The sequence below is a fragment of the Hyperolius riggenbachi genome, chromosome 6, assembly GCF_040937935.1.
Source record: "Hyperolius riggenbachi isolate aHypRig1 chromosome 6, aHypRig1.pri, whole genome shotgun sequence".
In the NCBI taxonomy this organism is placed as follows: Eukaryota; Metazoa; Chordata; class Amphibia; order Anura; family Hyperoliidae; genus Hyperolius; species Hyperolius riggenbachi.
Window position 1 is genome coordinate 384,479,350 of NC_090651.1, and position 23,870 is coordinate 384,503,219.

Consider the following 23,870-nt stretch of genomic DNA (forward strand, 5'->3'; position numbering starts at 1 on the left):
ATGTCAGCAGATTTGATGAGAAATACGAGCAATAATGTCAGCAGATTTGATGAGAAATACGAGCAATAATGTCAGCAGATTTGATGAGAAATACGAGCAATAATGTCAGCAGATTTGATCAGAAATACGAGCAATAATGTCAGCAGATTTGATGAGAAATACGAGCAATAACGACAGCAGATTTGATGAGAAATACGAGCAATAATGTCAGCAGATTTGATCAGAAATACGAGCAATAATGTCAGCAGATTTGATGAGAAATACGAGCAATAATGTCAGCAGATTTGATCAGAAATACGTGCAATAATGTCAGCAGATTTGATCAGAAATACGTGCAATAATGTCAGCAGATTTGATCAGAAATACGAGCAATAATGTCAGCAGGTTTGATCAGAAATACGAGCAATAACGACAGCAGATTTGATCAGAAATACGAGCAATAATGTCAGCAGATTTGATCAGAAATACGAGCAATAATGTCAGCAGATTTGATCAGAAATACGAGCAATAATGTCAGCAGATTTGATCAGAAATACGTGCAATAATGTCAGCAGATTTGATCAGAAATACGAGCAATAATGTCAGCAGATTTGATCAGAAATACGAGCAATAACGACAGCAGATTTGATGAGAAATACGAGCAATAATGTCAGCAGATTTGATCAGAAATACGAGCAATAATGTCAGCAGATTTGATGAGAAATACGAGCAATAATGTCAGCAGATTTGATCAGAAATACGAGCAATAATGTCAGCAGGTTTGATCAGAACTACGAGCAATAATGTCAGCAGATTTGATGAGAAATACGTGCAATAATGTCAGCAGATTTGGTCAGAAATACGTGCAATAATGTCAGCAGATTTGGTCAGAAATACGTGCAATAATGTCAGCAGATTTGATCAGAAATACGAGCAATAATGTCAGCAGGTTTGATCAGAAATACGAGCAATAATGTCAGCAGGTTTGATCAGAACTACGAGCAATAATGTCAGCAGATTTGATCAGAAATACGTGCAATAATGTCAGCAGGTTTGATCAGAAATACGAGCAATAATGTCAGCAGGTTTGATCAGAACTACGAGCAATAATGTCAGCAGATTTGATCAGAAATACGTGCAATAATGTCAGCAGATTTGATCAGAAATACGAGCAATAATGTCAGCAGGTTTGATCAGAAATACGAGCAATAATGTCAGCAGGTTTGATCAGAAATACGAGCAATAATGTCAGCAGATTTGATAAGAAATACGAGCAATAACGACAGCAGATTTGATCAGAAATACGAGCAATAATGTCAGCAGATTTGATCAGAAATACGAGCAATAATGTCAGCAGATTTGATCAGAAATACGTGCAATCATGTCAGCAGATTTGATAAGAAATACGTGCAATAATGTCAGCAGGTTTGATCAGAAATACGAGCAATAATGTCAGCAGATTTGATGAGAAATACGAGCAATAATGTCAGCAGATTTGATCAGAAATACGTGCAATAATGTCAGCAGATTTGATCAGAAATACGAGCAATAATGTCAGCAGATTTGATCAGAAATACGAGCAATAATGTCAGCAGATTTGATCAGAAATACGTGCAATAATGTCAGCAGATTTGGTCAGAAATACGAGCAATAATGTCAGCAGATTTTATCAGAAATACGAGCAATAATGTCAGCAGATTTGATCAGAAATACGAGCAATAACGTCAGCAGATTTGATCAGAAATACGAGCAATAATATCAGCAGATTTGATGAGAAATACGAGCAATAATGTCAGCAGATTTGATCAGAAATACGTGCAATAATGTCAGCAGATTTGATCAGAAATACGAGCAATAATGTCAGCAGATTTGATCAGAAATACGTGCAATAATGTCAGCAGATTTTATCAGAAATACGAGCAATAATGTCAGCAGATTTGATGAGAAATACGAGCAATAATGTCAGCAGATTTGATCAGAAATACGAGCAATAATGTCAGCAGATTTGATCAGAAATACGAGCAATAATGTCAGCAGATTTGATCAGAAATACGAGCAATCATGTCAGCAGATTTGATCAGAAATACGAGCAATAATGTCAGCAGATTTGATCAGAAATACGAGCAATAATGTCAGCAGATTTGATCAGAAATACGTGCAATAATGTCAGCAGATTTGATCAGAAATACGAGCAATAATGTCAGCAGATTTGATCAGAAATACGAGCAATAACGTCAGCAGATTTGATGAGAAATACGAGCAATAATGTCAGCAGATTTGATCAGAAATACGAGCAATAACGTCAGCAGATTTGATGAGAAATACGAGCAATAATGTCAGCAGATTTGATCAGAAATACGTGCAATAATGTCAGCAGATTTGACCACAAATACGAGCAATAATGTCAGCAGGTTTGATCAGAAATACGAGCAATAATGTCAGCAGATTTGATCAGAAATACGAGCAATAATGTCAGCAGGTTTGATCAGAAATACGAGCAATAATGTCAGCAGATTTGATCAGAAATACGAGCAATAATGTCAGCAGATTTGATCAGAAATACGAGCAATAATGTCAGCAGATTTGATCAGAAATACGAGCAATAATGTCAGCAGATTTGATCAGAAATACGAGCAATAATGTCAGCAGATTTGATCAGAAATACGAGCAATAATGTCAGCAGATTTGATCAGAAATACGTGCAATAATGTCAGCAGATTTGATCAGAAATACGAGCAATAATGTCAGCAGATTTGATCAGAAATACGAGCAATAATGTCAGCAGGTTTGATCAGAAATACGAGCAATAATGTCAGCAGATTTGATCAGAAATACGAGCAATAATGTCAGCAGATTTGATCAGAAATACGAGCAATAATGTCAGCAGATTTGATCAGAAATACGTGCAATAATGTCAGCAGATTTGATCAGAAATACGAGCAATAATGTCAGCAGATTTGATCAGAAATACGAGCAATCATGTCAGCAGATTTGATAAGAAATACGAGCAATAATGTCAGCAGATTTTATCAGAAATACGAGCAATAATGTCAGCAGATTTGATGAGAAATACGAGCAATAATGTCAGCAGATTTGATCAGAAATACGAGCAATAATGTCAGCAGATTTGATCAGAAATACGAGCAATAATGTCAGCAGATTTGATCAGAAATACGTGCAATAATGTCAGCAGATTTGATCAGAAATACGAGCAATAATGTCAGCAGATTTGATCAGAAATACGAGCAATAATGTCAGCAGATTTGATCAGAAATACGAGCAATCATGTCAGCAGATTTGATGAGAAATACGAGCAATAATGTCAGCAGATTTGATCAGAAATACGTGCAATAATGTCAGCAGATTTGATCAGAAATACGAGCAATAATGTCAGCAGATTTGATCAGAAATACGAGCAATAACGTCAGCAGATTTGATGAGAAATACGAGCAATAATGTCAGCAGATTTGATCAGAAATACGAGCAATAATGTCAGCAGATTTGATCAGAAATACGAGCAATAACGTCAGCAGATTTGATCAGAAATACGAGCAATAATGTCAGCAGATTTGATCAGAAATACGAGCAATCATGTCAGCAGATTTGATGAGAAATACGAGCAATAATGTCAGCAGATTTGATCAGAAATACGTGCAATAATGTCAGCAGATTTGATCAGAAATACGAGCAATAATGTCAGCAGATTTGATCAGAAATACGAGCAATAACGTCAGCAGATTTGATGAGAAATACGAGCAATAATGTCAGCAGATTTGATGAGAAATACGAGCAATAATGTCAGCAGATTTGATCAGAAATACGTGCAATAATGTCAGCAGATTTGACCACAAATACGAGCAATAATGTCAGCAGATTTGATCAGAAATACGAGCAATAATGTCAGCAGATTTGATGAGAAATACGAGCAATAATGTCAGCAGATTTGATCAGAAATACGTGCAATAATGTCAGCAGATTTGATCAGAAATACGAGCAATAATGTCAGCAGATTTGATCAGAAATACGAGCAATAATGTCAGCAGATTAGATCAGAAATACGAGCAATAATGTCAGCAGATTTGATCAGAACTACGAGCAATAATGTCAGCAGATTTGATCAGAAATACGTGCAATAATGTCAGCAGATTTGATCAGAAATACGAGCAATAATGTCAGCAGATTTGATCAGAAATACGTGCAATAATGTCAGCAGATTTGATCAGAAATACGAGCAATAATGTCAGCAGGTTTGATCAGAAATACGTGCAATAATGTCAGCAGATTTGACCACAAATACGAGCAATAATGTCAGCAGATTTGATCAGAAATACGTGCAATAACGTCAGCAGATTTGATGAGAAATACGAGCAATAATGTCAGCAGATTTGATGAGAAATACGAGCAATAACGTCAGCAGATTTGATCAGAAATACGTGCAATAACGTCAGCAGATTTGATGAGAAATACGAGCAATAATGTCAGCAGATTTGATGAGAAATACGAGCAATAATGTCAGCAGATTTGATCAGAACTACGAGCAATAATGTCAGCAGATTTGATCAGAAATACGTGCAATAATGTCAGCAGATTTGATCAGAAATACGAGCAATAATGTCAGCAGATTTGATCAGAAATACGTGCAATAATGTCAGCAGATTTGATCAGAAATACGAGCAATAATGTCAGCAGGTTTGATCAGAAATACGTGCAATAATGTCAGCAGATTTGACCACAAATACGAGCAATAATGTCAGCAGATTTGATCAGAAATACGTGCAATAACGTCAGCAGATTTGATGAGAAATACGAGCAATAATGACAGCAGATTTGATCAGAAATACGAGCAATAATGTCAGCAGGTTTGATCAGAAATACGAGCAATAATGTCAGCAGATTTGATGAGAAATACGTGCAATAATGTCAGCAGATTTGATCAGAAATACGAGCAATAATGTCAGCAGATTTGATCAGAAATACGAGCAATAATGTCAGCAGATTTGATGAGAAATACGAGCAATAATGTCAGCAGATTTGATCAGAAATACGAGCAATAATGTCAGCAGGTTTGATCAGAAATACGAGCAATAATGTCAGCAGATTTGATCAGAACTACGAGCAATAATGTCAGCAGATTTGATCAGAACTACGAGCAATAATGTCAGCAGATTTGGTCAGAAATACGTGCAATAATGTCAGCAGATTTGGTCAGAAATACGAGCAATAATGTCAGCAGATTTGATCAGAAATACGAGCAATAATGTCAGCAGGTTTGATCAGAAATACGAGCAATAATGTCAGCAGATTTGATGAGAAATACGAGCAATAATGTCAGCAGGTTTGATCAGAAATACGAGCAATAATGTCAGCAGATTTGATGAGAAATACGAGCAATAATGTCAGCAGATTTGGTCAGAAATACGAGCAATAATGTCAGCAGATTTGATCAGAAATACGAGCAATAATGTCAGCAGATTTGATCAGAACCACGAGCAATAATGTCAGCAGATTTGATCAGAACCACGAGCAATAACGTCAGCAGATTTGATCAGAAATACGTGCAATAATGTCAGCAGATTTGATCAGAAATACGAGCAATAATGTCAGCAGATTTGATCAGAAATACGAGCAATAATGTCAGCAGGTTTGATCAGAAATACGAGCAATAATGTCAGCAGATTTGATGAGAAATACGAGCAATAACGTCAGCAGATTTGATCAGAAATACGAGCAATAATGTCAGCAGATTTGATGAGAAATACGTGCAATAATGTCAGCAGATTTGATGAGAAATACGAGCAATAATGTCAGCAGATTTGATAAGAAATACGTGCAATAATGTCAGCAGATTTGATGAGAAATACGTGCAATAATGTCAGCAGATTTGATCAGAAATACGAGCAATAATGTCAGCAGATTTGATCAGAAATACGAGCAATAATGTCAGCAGATTTGATCAGAAATACGAGCAATAATGTCAGCAGATTTGATCAGAAATACGAGCAATAATGTCAGCAGATTTGATGAGAAATACGAGCAATAATGTCAGCAGATTTGATCAGAAATACGAGCAATAATGTCAGCAGATTTGGTCAGAAATACGAGCAATAATGTCAGCAGATTTGATGAGAAATACGAGCAATAATGTCAGCAGATTTGATCAGAAATACGAGCAATCATGTCAGCAGATTTGATCAGAAATACGAGCAATAATGTCAGCAGATTTGGTCAGAAATACGAGCAATAATGTCAGCAGATTTGATCAGAAATACGTGCAATAATGTCAGCAGATTTGATCAGAAATACGAGCAATAATGTCAGCAGATTTGATCAGAAATACGAGCAATAACGTCAGCAGATTTGATGAGAAATACGAGCAATAATGTCAGCAGATTTGATCAGAAATACGAGCAATAACGTCAGCAGATTTGATGAGAAATACGAGCAATAATGTCAGCAGATTTGATCAGAAATACGAGCAATAATGTCAGCAGATTTGATCAGAAATACGAGCAATAATGTCAGCAGATTTGACCACAAATACGAGCAATAATGTCAGCAGATTTGATCAGAAATACGAGCAATAATGTCAGCAGATTTGATGAGAAATACGAGCAATAATGTCAGCAGATTTGATGAGAAATACGAGCAATAACGTCAGCAGATTTGATGAGAAATACGAGCAATAATGTCAGCAGATTTGATCAGAAATACGAGCAATAATGTCAGCAGATTTGATCAGAAATACGAGCAATAATGTCAGCAGATTTGATCAGAAATACGTGCAATAATGTCAGCAGATTTGATCAGAAATACGAGCAATAATGTCAGCAGATTTGATCAGAACTACGAGCAATAATGTCAGCAGATTTGATCAGAAATACGTGCAATAATGTCAGCAGATTTGATCAGAAATACGAGCAATAATGTCAGCAGATTTGATCAGAAATACGAGCAATAACGTCAGCAGATTTGATGAGAAATACGAGCAATAATGTCAGCAGATTTGATGAGAAATACGAGCAATAACGTCAGCAGATTTGATGAGAAATACGAGCAATAATGTCAGCAGATTTGATCAGAACCACGAGCAATAATGTCAGCAGATTTGATCAGAACCACGAGCAATAACGTCAGCAGATTTGATCAGAAATACGTGCAATAATGTCAGCAGATTTGATCAGAAATACGTGCAATAATGTCAGCAGATTTGATCAGAAATACGAGCAATAATGTCAGCAGATTTGATCAGAAATACGAGCAATAATGTCAGCAGATTTGATCAGAAATACGAGCAATAATGTCAGCAGATTTGACCACAAATACGAGCAATAACGTCAGCAGATTTGATCAGAAATACGTGCAATAATGTCAGCAGATTTGATCAGAAATACGTGCAATAATGTCAGCAGATTTGATCAGAAATACGAGCAATAACGTCAGCAGATTTGATCAGAAATACGTGCAATAATGTCAGCAGATTTGATCAGAAATACGAGCAATAATGTCAGCAGATTTGATCAGAACTACGAGCAATAATGTCAGCAGATTTGATCAGAAATACGTGCAATAATGTCAGCAGATTTGACCACAAATACGAGCAATAATGTCAGCAGATTTGATCAGAAATACGAGCAATAATGTCAGCAGATTTGACCACAAATACGAGCAGGCCCACGGGTGCCTCTTAATAGATACGGCCCTGAGCGGTGGCTGGAGGAGACAGTGACCGCCTCCTGCCCGTTGCTGAAGGCTGAGAGCCCGGGACAGGATGCATAATTCATGGGCGGAAATGACGTTACCTGCAAAGCGTCCGCTATTGCACAGGCTGCCGGTACAGCAGCGGTGGCTGGAGGAGACAGTGACCGCCTCCTGCCCGTTACTGAAGGCCGAGAGGCCGGGACAGCATGCATAATTCATGGGAGGAAATGACGTTACCTGCAAAGCGTCCGCTATTGCACAGGCTGCCGGTACAGCAGCGGTGGCTGGAGGAGACAGTGACCGCCTCCTGCCTGTTACTGAAGGCCGAGAGCCCGGGACAGCATGCATAATTCATGGGCGGAAATGACGTTACCTGCAAAGCGTCCGCTATTGCACAGGCTGCCGGTACAGCAGCGGTGGCTGGAGGAGACAGTGACCGCCTCCTGCCCGTTACTGAAGGCCGAGAGCCCGGGACAGCATGCATAATTCATGGGAGGAAATGACGTTACCTGTGAAGCGTCCGTTATTGCACAGGCTGCCGGTACAGCAGCGGTGGCTGTAGGAGACAGTGACCGCCTCCTGCCTGTTACTGAAGGCCGAGAGCCCGGGACAGCATGCATAATTCATGGGCGGAAATGACGTTACCTGCAAAGCGTCCGCTATTGCACAGGCTGCCGGTACAGCAGCGGTGGCTGGAGGAGACAGTGACCGCCTCCTGCCCGTTACTGAAGGCCGAGAGCCCGGGACAGCATGGATAATTCATGCATAGAAATGACGTTACCTGTGAAGCGTCCTCTATTGCACAGGCTGCCGGTACAGCAGCGGTGGCTGGAGGAGACAGTGACCGGCTCCTGCCTGTTGCTGAAGGCTGAGAGGCCGGGACAGGATGCATAATTCATGGGCGGAAATGACGTTACCTGTGAAGCGTCCTCTATTGCACAGGCTGCCGGTACAGCAGTGCTGGCTGGAGGAGACAGTGACCGGCTCCTGCCCGTTGCTGAAGGCTGAGAGGCCGGGACAGCATGCATAATTCATGGGCGGAAATTACATTACCTGTGAAGCGTCCGTTATTGCACAGGCTGCCGGTACAGCAGCGGTGGCTGGGGGAGACAGTGACCGCCTCCTGCCTGTTACTGAAGGCCGAGAGCCCGGGACAGCATGCATAATTCATGGGCGGAAATGACGTTACCTGCGAAGCGTCCGCTATTGCACAGGCTGCCGGTACAGCAGCGGTGGCTGGAGGAGACAGTGACCGCCTCCTGCCCGTTACTGAAGGCCGAGAGCCCGGGACAGCATGGATAATTCATGCATAGAAATGACGTTACCTGTGAAGCGTCCTCTATTGCACAGGCTGCCGGTACAGCAGCGGTGGCTGGAGGAGACAGTGACCGGCTCCTGCCTGTTGCTGAAGGCTGAGAGGCCAGGACAGGATGCATAATTCATGGGCGGAAATGACGTTACCTGTGAAGCGTCCTCTATTGCACAGGCTGCCGGTACAGCAGTGCTGGCTGGAAGAGACAGTGACCGGCTCCTGCCCATTGCTGAAGGCCGAGAGCCCGGGACAGCATGGATAATTCATGGGCGGAAATGACGTTACCTGCGAAGCGTCCGCTATTGCACAGGCTGCCGGTACAGCAGCGGTGGCTGGAGGAGACAGTGACCGCCTCCTGCCCGTTACTGAAGGCCGAGAGCCCGGGACAGCATGGATAATTCATGCATAGAAATGACGTTACCTGTGAAGCGTCCTCTATTGCACAGGCTGCCGGTACAGCAGCGGTGGCTGGAGGAGACAGTGACCGGCTCCTGCCCGTTACTGAAGGCCGAGAGCCCGGGACAGCATGCATAATTCATGGGCGGAAGTGACGTTACCTGTGAAGCGTCCGTTATTGCACAGGCTGCCGGTACAGCAGTGCTGGCTGGAGGAGACAGTGACCGCCTCCTGCCCGTTGCTGAAGGCTGAGAGGCCGGGACAGCATGCATAATTCATGGGCGGAAATTACATTACCTGTGAAGCGTCCGTTATTGCACAGGCTGCCGGTACAGCAGCGGTGGCTGGGGGAGACAGTGACCGCCTCCTGCCTGTTACTGAAGGCCGAGAGCCCGGGACAGCATGCATAATTCATGGGCGGAAATGACGTTACCTGCGAAGCGTCCGCTATTGCACAGGCTGCCGTCACAGCAGCGGTGGCTGGAGGAGACAGTGACCGGCTCCTGCCCATTACTGAAGGCTGAGAGCCCGGGACAGCATGGATAATTCATGGGCGGAAATGACGTTACCTGCGAAGCGTCCGCTATTACACAGGCTGCCGATACAGCAGCGGTGGCTGGAGGAGACAGGGACCTTCTCCTGCCCGTTACTGAAGGCCGAGAGGCCGGGACAGCATGCATAATTCATGGGCGGAAATGACATTACCTGCGAAGCGTCCGCTATTGCACAGACTGCCGGTACAGCAGCGGTGGCTGGAGGAGACAGTGACCGCCTCCTGCCTGTTACTGAAGGCCGAGAGCCCGGGACAGCATGCATAATTCATGGGCGGAAATGACGTTACCTGCGAAGCGTCCGCTATTGCACAGGCTGCCGGTACAGCAGCGGTGGCTGGAGGAGACAGTGACCGGCTCCTGCCCATTACTGAAGGCTGAGAGCCCGGGACAGCATGGATAATTCATGGGCGGAAATGACATTACCTGCGAAGCGTCCGCTATTACACAGGCTGCCGGTACAGCAGCGGTGGCTGGAGGAGACAGTGACCGGCTCTTGCCCGTTGCTGAAAGCAGAGAGCCCGGGACAGCATGGATAATTCATGGGCGGAAATGACGTTACCTGCGAAGCGTCCGCTATTACACAGGCTGCCGGTACAGCAGCGGTGGCTGGAGGAGACAGTGACCGGCTCTTGCCCGTTGCTGAAAGCAGAGAGCCCGGGACAGCATGGATAATTCATGGGCGGAAATGACGTTACCTGCGAAGCGTCCGCTATTACACAGGCTGCCGGTACAGCACCGGTGGCTGGAGGAGACAGTGACCGGCTCTTGCCCGTTGCTGAAGGCAGAGAGCACGGGACAGCATGGATAATTCATGGGCGGAAATGACGTTACCTGCGAAGCGTCCGCTATTGCACAGGCTGCCAGTACAGCAGCGGTGGCTGGAGGAGACAGTGACCGGTTCCTGCCCGTTGCTGAAGGCCGAGAGCCCGGGACAGCATGTATAATTCATGGGCGGAAATGACGTTAGCTGCGAAGCGTCCGCTATTACACAGGCTGCCAGTACAGCAGCGGTGGATGGAGGAGACAGTGACCGCCTCCTGCCCGTTACTGAAGGCCGAGAGCCCGGGACAGCATGGATAATTCATGGGCGGAAATGACGTTACCTGCGAAGCGTCCGCTATTGCACAGGCTGCCAGTACAGCAGCGGTGGCTGGAGGAGACAGTGACCGGTTCCTGCCCGTTGCTGAAGGCCGAGAGCCCGGGACAGCTTGGATAATTCATGGGCGGAAATGACGTTACCTGCGAAGCGTCCGCTATTACACAGGCTGCCGGTACAGCAGCGGTGGCTGGAGGAGACAGTGACCACCTCCTGCCCGTTGCTGAAGGCCGAGAGCCCGGGACAGCTTGGATAATTCATGGGCGGAAATGACGTTACCTGCGAAGCGTCCGCTATTACACAGGCTGCCGGTACAGCAGCGGTGGATGGAGGAGACAGTGACCGGCTCCTGCCCGTTGCTGAAGGCCGAGAGCCCGGGACAGCATGTATAATTCATGGGCGGAAATGACGTTACCTGCGAAGCGTCCGCTATTACACAGGCTGCCGGTACAGCAGCGGTGGCTGGAGGAGACAGTGACCGGCTCTTGCCCGTTGCTGAAGGCCGAGAGGCCGGGACAGGATGAACTGTTGCTGCAGCTCTTTATCATGGTGTGATGGATGTCTGTAATAACCAGAGAGATAGAAAACAATATAAGAACCAGATTGGCACAGCTGGGGACGCTACATCAAAAGAAAAACGCAATTTACAGAAAATAACCAATTCTATAAATATCGTATTAAAAAGAAACTACAGTAGAAAAGTACAAAAGAAAACAAAAGCAACATATTGGACGGCTGCATAATGACGATGGGAGTTAGAGAAATGAACCACAATACATTTGTCATACGCCAGCCGCATTTAAAAGCCAAATAAACCGAAAGCTGAGCAAAGTCATTTCTCAAAGCAATAATATTGATTAGTTTAAAGTGAAAATAAATGTATGAGATAGTGAGTTGTATGTGTACTACGGGTAATAAATACAACATTAATAGCAAAGAAGAGAGTCTATTTTTTTGGCCTACAAACTATACACAAGTCCTTCCCAACCTACATCTCTGACCTGGTCAGCAGATACACACCTGGCCGTCCACTTTGCTCCACCAACAACCTTCTCCTAACCACCCCACACATCTTGCACTCCCATGCTTGACTACAGGACTTCACTAGAGCTGCCCCCATCCTGTGGAACTCTCTCTCACTGCCTATCAGGCTTGTCCCATCCTTCAACACCTTCAAACAGGCCATCAAAACTCACCTCTTAAAGGAAGCCTACCCCACCTCAACGCTGCCCTAACTCTCTCTGCCGAGAACCTCTCGACCCAGCCCCCCTCCTATCGTGTCACCACCATCTCCCTCTAGATTGTAAGCCTTTGTTAGAGCCCTCTTCTCCTTGTGTATCATACTTGAGTGTGCACTCTACCCAGAGTAATGTGAACTTGAATTATTGGGACTACTACTGCAGTGTATGATCTAGCATTGTATTACTACCGGTATTGTGTTGTTTCTTATTACTTAGTATCTGTATTGTGCTGTCAGTATTCTGTATTGTGCTGTCAGTGTTGTGTATTCATCTGCAGATCAGACAATCATCTGCAGATCTGAAGATCTATTGTAACGATTGTGGAACTTTCTCCGTGATCAGCGCACAACGCGTGCGCTGACACGGCGGAAATCCTCCACAAGCGTATATTTGCAGGCACCCAGCAAAAGGTGCTACGCACCCGTAGAGGGAAATTCCTGTCGGCAGATGGCGCTGAGGAGTGCAGAGGAACCAATCCTCTGTACCTCCACAAATGCCAGACAGGAATTGTACGAAGCGCAGAACGCAATCGCAAGAGAGGCGATTGCGAATGAGAACGAGCAAAGGGACAGGTTGTATGTGTGTGCGCCAATTCAGTCACCACCCCGCGACCGCGCACACACAACAGCAGATATGAAATAGGAACGCGATCGCAAGAGGTGCGATCGCCAGACGTGACATAAGGCAGATCAGGACAGAATACGAGGTTAGCAAAGGCTCAGCAAATAATACAATGAGGAGATACGGAAAATAACAAACGCTAGCTAACCGTGAACACCGCACTCATTTGCAACAGTGCACGCGGTTATGCGCGGTCTCCACGTGTTAAGCACAATAGAGACAAGCACGCCTAACTAACTAACAGACAAACATGAAACAGAGGACGCGAGCGCTTGCTTAACGGTTACCTCACCGAGCCTCCAGCAAGCGTAGCGGACAAGACAGACACACGAAAACAGGGACAAGCGAGAGATAGGATCCACAGCACTAGCGAAAAGTGGCTAGCGCGATCCAGGTACAGAGTAGCAGAACAGAAGGATCCCCAGCGCTAGCGAAAAGTAGCTAGCGCGATCCCAGGAGACAGAACAGAAGAGATAGCTGGTAGCAACTGCTGCACCAGCTATACTCCAAGAACAGAGATCAGAACCATTTCCTGTCGACCACCGATGGGACAGGACAATGGCAACAGGCAAGACAAGACAGAACAGGCAATACAGATAATACAACCTGACTGGGCTAGAAGGGGAGCCTAAAGCAACCCCCAGGAATTAACTATACTAGATAGCAATGGCTGACACTCCAGCAGTGTCCATCAGGAACAGACCATGGAGGGGAAATGACCAGCAAAGCCTTCTGGGAAACATAAAGCTCTTATAGTGCCAGTCATCAAAGAAGGCAGGTAGGGGATTTGCATAACGAATGTATGCAAATTCCCCAGCAAGAGAACAGACCAGAAACTTGCAATGGAAAGACAGGTCTCTGTTCCAGAGTCCTGCAGCCCACAGACTAGAGGAATGGACAAACAGCTGTCTGCCTGTGCAGCCAGCTGAGCGGATCATCACATCCATCCTGGTGGATCTGATCTGCAGGTGATTGTCTGTTAAACAAGGTGTGAATGGGATCTGCAGATCTCATAGACTATGAATGCATTTTGCAGGAACAGATCTTTTGCAGATACTGATCTGTTGCATGTGTACAGCATCTGTGTGTGCAGGGTCTTGCAAAGGATTTTATCTGATGGGGAGTTCAGCTCCATATAATAGACTGTGTAGGTGTGGCTCTCATACTACATGGAAGGGGGTAAGATTTCTGTCTGATGGGGAGTGCAGCTCCATAGAATAGACTGTGTAGGTATGGCTCTCATACTACATGGAAGGGGGTAAGATTTCTGTCTGATGGGGAGTGCAGCTCCATAGAATAGACTGTGTAGGTGTGGCTCTCATACTACATGGAAGGGGGTAAGATTTCTGTCTGATGGGGAGTGCAGCTCCATAGAATAGACTGTGTAGGTATGGCTCTCATACTACATGGAAGGGGGTAAGATTTCTGTCTGATGGGGAGTGCAGCTCCATAGAATAGACTGTGTAGAGTATGGCTCTCATACTACATGGAAGGGGGTAAGATTTCTGTCTGATGGGGAGTGCAGCTCCATAGAATAGACTGTGTAGGTGTGGCTCTCATACTACATGGAAGGGGGTAAGATTTCTGTCTGATGGGGAGTGCAGCTCCATAGAATAGACTGTGTAGGTATTGCTCTCATACTACATGGAAGGGGGTAAGATTTCTATCTGATGGGGAGTGCAGCTCCATAGAATAGACTGTGTAGGTGTGGCTCTCATACTACATGGAAGGGGGTAAGATTTCTATCTGATGGGGAGTGCAGCACCATAGAATAGACTGTGTAGGTGTGGCTCTCATACTACATGAAAGGGGGTAAGATTTCTGTCTGATGGGGAGTGCAGCTCTATAGAATAGACTGTGTAGAGTATGGCTCTCATACTACATGGAAGGGGGTAAGATTTCTGTCTGATGTGGAGTGCAGCTCCATAGAATAGACTGTGTAGGTATGTCTCTCATACTACATGGAAGGGGGTAAGATTTCTGTCTGATGGGGAGTGCAGCTCCATAGAATAGACTGTGTAGGTGTGGCTCTCATACTACATGGAAGGGGGTAAGATTTCTGTCTGATGTGGAGTTCAGCTCCATAGAATAGACTGTGTAGGTGTGGCTCTCATACTACATGGAAGGGGGTAGGATTTCTGTCTGATGGGGAGTGCAGCTCCATAGAATAGACTGTGTAGGTATGGCTCTCATACTACATGGAAGGGGGTAAGATTTCTGTCTGATGGGGAGTGCAGCTCCATAGAATAGACTGTGTAGGTATGGCTCTCATACTACATGGAAGGGGGTAAGATTTCTATCTGATGGGGAGTGCAGCTCCATAGAATAGACTGTGTAGGTGTGGCCCTGATACTACATGGAAGGGGGTAAGATTTCTGTCTGATGGGGAGTGCAGCTCCATAGAATAGACTGTGTAGGTGTGGCTCTCATACTACATGGAAGGGGGTATGATTTCTGTCTGATGGGGAGTGCAGCTCCATAGAATAGACTGTGTAGGTGTGGCTCTCATACTACATGGAAGGGGGTAAGATTTCTGTCTGATGGGGAGTGCCGCTCCATAGAATAGACTGTGTAGGTATGGCTCTCATACTACATGGAAGGGGGTAAGATTTCTGTCTGATGGGGAGTGCAGCTCCATAGAATAGACTGTGTAGGTGTGGCTCTCATACTACATGGAAGGGGGTAAGATTTCTGTCTGATGGGGAGTGCAGCTCCATAGAATAGACTGTGTAGGTGTGGCTCTCATACTACATGGAAGGGGGTAAGATTTCTATCTGATGGGGAGTGCAGCTCCATAGAATAGACTGTGTAGGTGTGGCTCTCATACTACATGGAAGGGGGTAAGATTTCTGTCTGATGGGGAGTGCAGCTCCATAGAATAGACTGTGTAGGTGTGGCTCTCATACTACATGGAAGGGGGTAAGATTTCTATCTGATGGGGAGTGCAGCTCCATAGAATAGACTGTGTAGGTGTGGCTCTCATACTACATGGAAGGGGGAAAGATTTCTGTCTGATGGGGAGTGCAGCTCCATAGAATAGACTGTGTAGGTGTGACTCTCATACTACATGGAAGGGGGTAAGATTTCTGTCTGATGGGGAGTGCAGCTCCATAGAATAGACTGTGTAGGTGTGGCTCTCATACTACATGGAAGGGGGTAAGATTTCTGTCTGATGGGGAGTGCAGCTCCATAGAATACACTGTGTAGGTGTGGCTCTCATACTACATGGAAGGGGGTAAGATTTCTGTCTGATGGGGAGTGCAGCTCCATAGAATAGACTGTGTAGAGTATGGCTCTCATACTACATGGAAGGGGGTAAGATTTCTGTCTGATGGGGAGTGCAGCTCCATAGAATAGACGGTGTAGGTGTGGCTCTCATACTACATGGAAGGGGGTAAGATTTCTATCTGATGGGGAGTGCAGCTCCATAGAATAGACTGTGTAGAGTACGGCTCTCATACTACATGGAAGGGGGTAAGATCTCTGTCTGATGGGGAGTGCAGCTCCATAGAATAGACTGTGTAGGTGTGGCTCTCATACTACATGGAAGGGGGTAAGATTTCTGTCTGATGGGGAGTGCAGCTCCATAGAATAGACTGTGTAGGTATGGCTCTCATACTACATGGAAGGGGGTAAGATTCCTGTCTGATGGGGAGTGCAGCTCCATAGAATAGACTGTGTAGGTGTGGCTCTCATACTACATGGAAGGGGGTAAGATTTCTGTCTGATGGGGAGTTCAGCTCCATAGAATAGACTGTGTAGGTGTGGCTCTCATACTACATGGAAGGGGGTAAGATTTCTGTGTGATGGGGAGATCAGCTCCATAGAATAGACTGTGTAGGTATGGCTCTCATACTACATGGAGGGGGTAAGATTTCTGTCTGATGGGGAGTGCAGCTCCATAGAATAGACTGTGTAGGTGTGGCTCTCATACTACATGGAAGGGGGTAAGATTTCTGTCTGATGGGGAGTTCAGCTCCATAGAATAGACTGTGTAGGTATGGCTTTCATACTACATGGAAGGGGGTAAGATTTCTGTCTGATGGGGAGTGCAGCTCCATAGAATAGACGGTGTAGGTGTGGCTCTCATACTACATGGAAGGGGGTAAGATTTCTGTGTGATGGGGAGATCAGCTCCATAGAATAGACTGTGTAGGTATGGCTCTCATACTACATGGAGGGGGTAAGATTTCTGTCTGATGGGGAGTGCAGCTCCATAGAATAGACTGTGTAGGTGTGGCTCTCATACTACATGGAAGGGGGTAAGATTTCTGTCTGATGGGGAGTTCAGCTCCATAGAATAGACTGTGTAGGTGTGGCTCTCATACTACATGGAAGGGGGTAAGATTTCTGTGTGATGGGGAGATCAGCTCCATAGAATAGACTGTGTAGGTATGGCTCTCATACTACATGGAGGGGGTAAGATTTCTGTCTGATGGGGAGTGCAGCTCCATAGAATAGACTGTGTAGGTGTGGCTCTCATACTACATGGAAGGGGGTAAGATTTCTGTCTGATGGGGAGTTCAGCTCCATAGAATAGACTGTGTAGGTATGGCTTTCATACTACATGGAAGGGGGTAAGATTTCTGTCTGATGGGGAGTGCAGCTCCATAGAATAGACGGTGTAGGTGTGGCTCTCATACTACATGGGAGGGGGTAAGATTGGTCTGTCATTTTCCAAAGACTTTTAGCTCACGTTTGTATGTAACATTATTATCACCTTCTTACGTCACGTTTGTCCTGATTACACACACTGGGTCCCCCGGTTCAAGTCCCATCCAGGGCTCTAGCTGCCTGGGTTACTCCGGGCATACTATTCATAAAAGAGGGTGGACCCTACAAAAGCCAATCCAAATGAATTTATTACTTTTCAAGGGGAATATTCAATTGCTGCCATTCTTGCACTGTTAAGGACACAAGCTTAAAACCTGGTACAGTTGGTTATTGGGTGACTGGGGTTCAAAATCAGAAAAGAGGGTGGAGCCACAAACAACCAATCAGATTTGTTACATTTCAATGAAAATTATTGATGCCAAACAATGCAAAGCTCACAAACTAGGTCATTGGCGTCAATTCACCAGAGGTTACCAACCTATTTATCTCTTGGGAGGTAATTTACTTCCTGTGATATCTCCAAATAGCAATTCTCCAGAAGTATAGGGGAAAATATCGACAGAGAGAAATGCAAGAGATAAATGTGAGATAAGTATGAGATAAATAAGTGATAGTTAGTAGTTAGTTTTTCTCCAAATCACAATTCACCAGGGAAGAAAGGGGGTGTGGCCATTCGTTATTTTTTCATCTCTTTATCCCCTGAATGAACCTGGAGATATCGTGGTTTTCACACAGCAGCTGCTGCTGTGGAAGATGGAGCCTTTTGTGCTTACTCTGTTAGGCCTGGTGCACACCAAAAACCGCTAGCAGATCCGCAAAATGCTAGAAGATTTTGAAACGCTTTTTCTTATTTTTCTGTAGCGTTTCAGCTAGCATTTTGCGGTTTTGTGAAGCGTTTTTGGTGTAGTAGATTTCATGTATTGTTAAAGTAAAGCTGTTACTGAACAGCTACTGTAACAAAAAAACGCCTGGCAAACCGCTCTGAAGTGCCATTTTTCAGGGCGGTTTGCGTTTTTCCTATACTTAACATTGAGGCAGAAACGCCTCCGCAATCCAAAATCTGCAGCAGCCCGGGAGTATGCGTTTCTGCAAAACGCCTCCAGCTCTGGTGTGCACCAGCCCATTGGAATACATTACCCAAGCGTATCCGCAGCCGCAAGCGGATCACAAAACGCAGCCGATCCGCTCTGGTGTGCACTAGGCCTTAGAGCTTGCTTCTATTATGAGGAGACGAAGGCGCAGGAGGAGGGTCTGTTTAATCGCCCCTCGTATTTTTAGTGAGAGAACAGTTCTTGATAATTTTACTGAGACAGAGGTGGTGAAGAAGTTCAGACTCACTCGTGATATGATCCGGCAGTAAAAGGCGGGAATACTCTGGTCAGGTAGTGGTAAAACTCCGCCTCTTACCCACAATGCTTCACTTTCAAGCTTACAGAGAGGAAAAGTATCCCATGTAAATCATTAATACCGATTACCTAACTCTCTGCTTTCTCACACATTCCTCATGCATATCTCTCCATTATCCCCTGCTATCAAACACTTTTCTCTCTGTCCTCTCACACTGGTGAATTGACTCCAGAGTGTTAAAATACCTCATGAGATAAACTACTTACCTTTTTTCTCTTAGTAAATCCTCTCTGGTGAATTGACGCCAATGAGTCATTGTGTGTTAGGGTTAGGAAGAGTGGGCGGAGTCAACACCAGCCAAATACATACCCGGGCAACGCCGGGCAATCAGCTAGTACATAATAATAATATGGTAGGACATTATACTATGACTATGGTAGGATTAGATTGTGAGCTCCTCTGAGGACAGTCAGTGACATGACTATGTACTCTGTAATGTGCTGCAGGAGATGTCAGTGCCATATAAACACATAATAATAATATGGTAGGACATTATACTATGACTATGGTAGGATTAGATTGTGAGCTCCTCTGAGGACAGTCAGTGACATGACTATGTACTCTGTAATGTGCTGCAGGAGATGTCAGTGCCATATAAACACATAATAATAATATGGTAGGACATTATACTATGACTATGGTAGGATTAGATTGTGAGCTCCTCTGGGGACAGTCAGTGACATGACTATGTACTCTGTAATGTGCTGCAGAAGATGTCAGTGCTATATAAATACATAATAATAATATGGTAGGACATTAGACTATGACTAGGGTAGGATTAGAGTGTGAGCTCCTCTGGGGACAGTCAGTGACATGACTATGTACTCTGTAATGTGCTGCAGGAGATGTCAGTGCTATATAAATACATAATAATAATATGGTAGGACATTAGACTATGGTAGGATTAGATTGTGAGCTCCTCTGGGGACAGTCAGTGACATGACTATGTACTCTGTAATGTGCTGCAGGAGATGTCACTGCTATATAAATACATAATAATAATATGGTAGGACATTACACTGACTATGGTAGGATTAGATTGTGAGCTCCTCTGGGGACAGTCAGTGACATGACTATGTACTCTGTAATGTGCTGCAGGAGATGTCAGTGCTATATAAATACATAATAATAATATGGTAGGACATTAGACTATGACTATGGTAGGATTAGATTGTGAGCTCCTCTGAGGACAGTCAGTGACATGACTGTGTACTCTGTAATGTGCTGCAGGAGATGTCAGTGCTATATAAATACACAATAATAACATGGTAGGACATTAGACTATGACTATGGTAGGGATTAGATTGTGAGCTCCTCTGAGGACAGTCAGTGACATGACTATGTACTCTGTAATGTGTTGCAGTAGATGTCAGTGCTATATAAATACATAATAATAATATGGGAGGACATTAGACTATGACTATGATAGGATTAGAGTGTGAGCTCCTCTGAGGACAGTCAGTGACATGACTATGTACTCTGTAATGTGCTGCAGGAGATGTCAGTGCTATATAAATACATAATAATATGGTAGGACATTAGGCTATGACTATGGTAGGATTAGAGTGTGAGCTCCTCTGAGGACAGTCAGTGACATGACGACTATATACTCTGTAAAGTGCTGCAGAAGATGTCAGTGCTATATAAATACATAATAATAATATGGTAGGACATGACTATGTAAGTGCTGTGGAACATGTCAATGGTAGAAAAATTCTAAAAATTGTAAAAACATTTGAATATTTTCTTGTACTCTGCAGCGTGCTATACCTCGATATTACCAGTAGGTGGTGCTATGTCACAGTACATCACTGGCCTAATTGCAGCAAGCTGATCTGTCACAGGCATCCTGGATATGGTGAGTAGTAAAATGACTGTTTTTTTTCCCATTCTTTATTAGGCCTTCACATTCCTGTCAAGGCATAAATACAGCAGCTCATTTTCCTGCATCTTTCTAACATTTGCCATCCAGCAGCAATTTCTGAGGTAATGGCAATAGGTTATTATGGAGGTTTAGACCACTTTGACACCATCTTGATCCACCATTACTAATACACTGCTACTCTGGACAAGGCAGAGAGTGTTATTAAAGGTGATTTATGTGGCCGAGAAGCACAACTGAAGGAGTAAATATGTGTACTGCGGCTGCCAGGAGCGCGGTGACCTCTAAACACTGCCGACCTCCCCAGGGGCACAAGACCTGGCGCTGTACACACAGCTGACTTTCATGGGAGAAACAAGACTATAATATCAAATAAGAACACACCAGCTAGACGGAATACATGCAGCATCTTTCCAGCATTGTACAGCTTTTGGGGTGACCAGGCTGTAATCCAGAGGAGTAATCATCACATAACAGTAAACCCCCAATTCTCAAAAGACTCACAAAACTACAACCGCCCCAGAGCCCCTGCCACCCAAAGCCTGAGCCCGGCCACTGCCATCCAAACCTGCATGTGTGCACACTACAACCGCCCCAGAGCCCTTGCCGCCCAAAGCCTGAGCCCGGCCACTGCCATCCAAACCTGCATGTGTGCACACTACAACCGCCCCAGAGCCCCTGCCGCCCAAAGCCTGAGCCCAGCCACTGCCATCCAAACCTGCATGTGCGCACACTACAACCGCCCCAGAGCCCCTGCCGCCAAAAGCCTGCGCCCGGCCACTGCCATCCAAACCTGCATGTGCGCACACTACAACCGCCCCAGAGCCCCTGCCGCCCAATGCCTGAGCCCGGCCACTGCCATCCAAACCTGCATGTGCGCACACTACAACCGCCCCAGAGCCCCTGCCGCCCAAAGCCTGAGCCCGGCCACTGCCATCCAAACCTGCATGTGCGCACACTACAACAGCCCCAGAGCCCCTGCCGCCCAATGCCTGAGCCCGGCCACTGCCATCCAAACCTGCATGTGCGCACACTACAACCGCCCCAGAGCCCCTGCCGCCCAAAGCCTGAGCCCGGCCACTGCCACCCAAACCTGCATGTGCGCACACTACAACCGCCCCAGAGCCCCTGCCGCCCAAAGCCTGAGCCCGGCCACTGCCATCCAAACCTGCATATGCGCACACTATAACCGCCCCAGAGCCCCTGCCGCCAAAAGCCTGAGCCCGGCCACTGCCATCCAAACCTGCATGTGCGCACACTACAACCGCCCCAGAGCCCCTGCCGCCCAAAGCCTGAGCCCGGCCACTGCCATCCAAACCTGCATGTGCGCACACTACAACAGCCCCAGAGCCCCTGCCGCCCAATGCCTGAGCCCGGCCACTGCCATCCAAACCTGCATGTGCGCACACTACAACCGCCCCAGAGCCCCTGCCGCCCAAAGCCTGAGCCCGGCCACTGCCACCCAAACCTGCATGTGTGCACACCACAACCGCCCCAGAGCCCCTGCCACCCAAAGCCTGAGCCCGGCCACTGCCACCCAAACCTGCATGTGCGCACACTACAACCGCCCCAGAGCCCCTGCCGCCCAAAGCCTGAGCCCGGCCACTGCCACCCAAACCTGCATGTGTGCACACTACAACCGCCCCAGAGCCCCTGCCGCCCAAAGCCTGAGCCCGGCCACTGCCATCCAAACCTGCATATGCGCACACTATAACCGCCCCAGAGCCCCTGCCGCCAAAAGCCTGAGCCCGGCCACTGCCATCCAAACCTGCATGTGCGCACACTACAACCGCCCCAGAGCCCCTGCCGCCCAAAGCCTGAGCCCGGCCACTGCCATCCAAACCTGCATGTGCGCACACTACAACCGCCCCAGAGCCCCTGCCGCCCAATGCCTGAGCCCGGCCACTGCCATCCAAACCTGCATGTGCGCACACTACAACCGCCCCAGAGCCCCTGCCGCCCAAAGCCTGAGCCCGGCCACTGCCATCAAAACCTGCATGTGCGCACACTACAACCGCCCCACAGCCCCTGCCGCCAAAAGCCTGAGCCCGGCCACTGCCATCCAAACCTGCATGTGCGCACACTACAACCGCCCCAGAGCCCCTGCCACCCAATGCCTGAGCCCGGCCACTGCCATCCAAACCTGCATGTGCGCACACTACAACCGCCCCAGAGCCCCTGCCGCCCAAAGCCTGAGCCCGGCCACTGCCATCCAAACCTGCATGTGCGCACACTACAACCGCCCCAGAGCCCCTGCCACCCAATGCCTGGGCCCCTGCTGCCCAAAGCCTGAGCCCGGCCACTGCCATCCAAACCTGCATGTGCGCACACTACAACCGCCCCAGAGCCCCTGCCACCCAATGCCTGGGCCACTGCCACCCAAACCTGCATGTGTGCACACCACAACCGCCCCAGAGCCCCTGCCGCCAAAAGCCTGAGCCCGGCCACTGCCACCCAAACCTGCGTGTGCCATCCCTACATAGCTAACTGCCTGCTGCTCTCTAATACTGATCAGTGGTGGCCACGCCTACATAGCTAACTGCCTGCTGCTCTCTAATACTGATCAGAGGTGGCCACGCCTACATAGCTAACTGCCTGCTGCTCTCTAATACTGACCAGAGGTGGCCACGCCTACATAGCTAACTGCCTTCTGCTCTCTAATACTGATCAGTGGTGTCCACGCCTACATAGCTAACTGCCTTCTGCTCTCTAATACTGATCAGTGGTGGCTGCTAACTGATTGGAGCTAAAGCATGCAAGGTGGCTCTGCCTCCCTGCCACTGTTGCCCTAGTCCAAGGAGGTACAGACCCTCTGGATCACACCCCCACTGCACGTCCCAATCACCCACGTCCCCTCCCCCCAGCATGCTGGAAAAATTAAGTGCTGGAAGGGGGGGGGGGGGGGGAGGGGGCCACAGATGATCGGGGACATGGATTGGAGAAGGTTAAAAATATCCTTCGGAGCTGCAGATCACAAACAGATGAATGAACATTTCCTAAAAGCACTTTATATTCCTTTTAGGTGAAACGCTACATAAAATATTCATTTCATTGTTATCAATGTTTAAAA

General features: G+C 46.3%; 1 protein-coding gene across 2 annotated transcripts in view; it reads right to left on the reverse strand.

Annotated features, from left to right (window-relative positions):
- LOC137523115 (urokinase plasminogen activator surface receptor-like) overlaps positions 1-23,870 on the reverse strand; it is a 52,664-nt gene that overhangs the window by 18,139 nt on the left and 10,655 nt on the right. The window contains exon 5 of one of the 2 annotated variants that reach the window (XM_068243338.1): positions 11,451-11,597. The exons of the other annotated variant lie outside the window; for it this stretch is intronic. Within the exon in view, the coding sequence (XP_068099439.1) occupies positions 11,451-11,597 (147 nt within the window). The remainder of the gene's footprint in view (positions 1-11,450; positions 11,598-23,870) is intronic. 2 annotated transcript variants of the gene reach the window in all.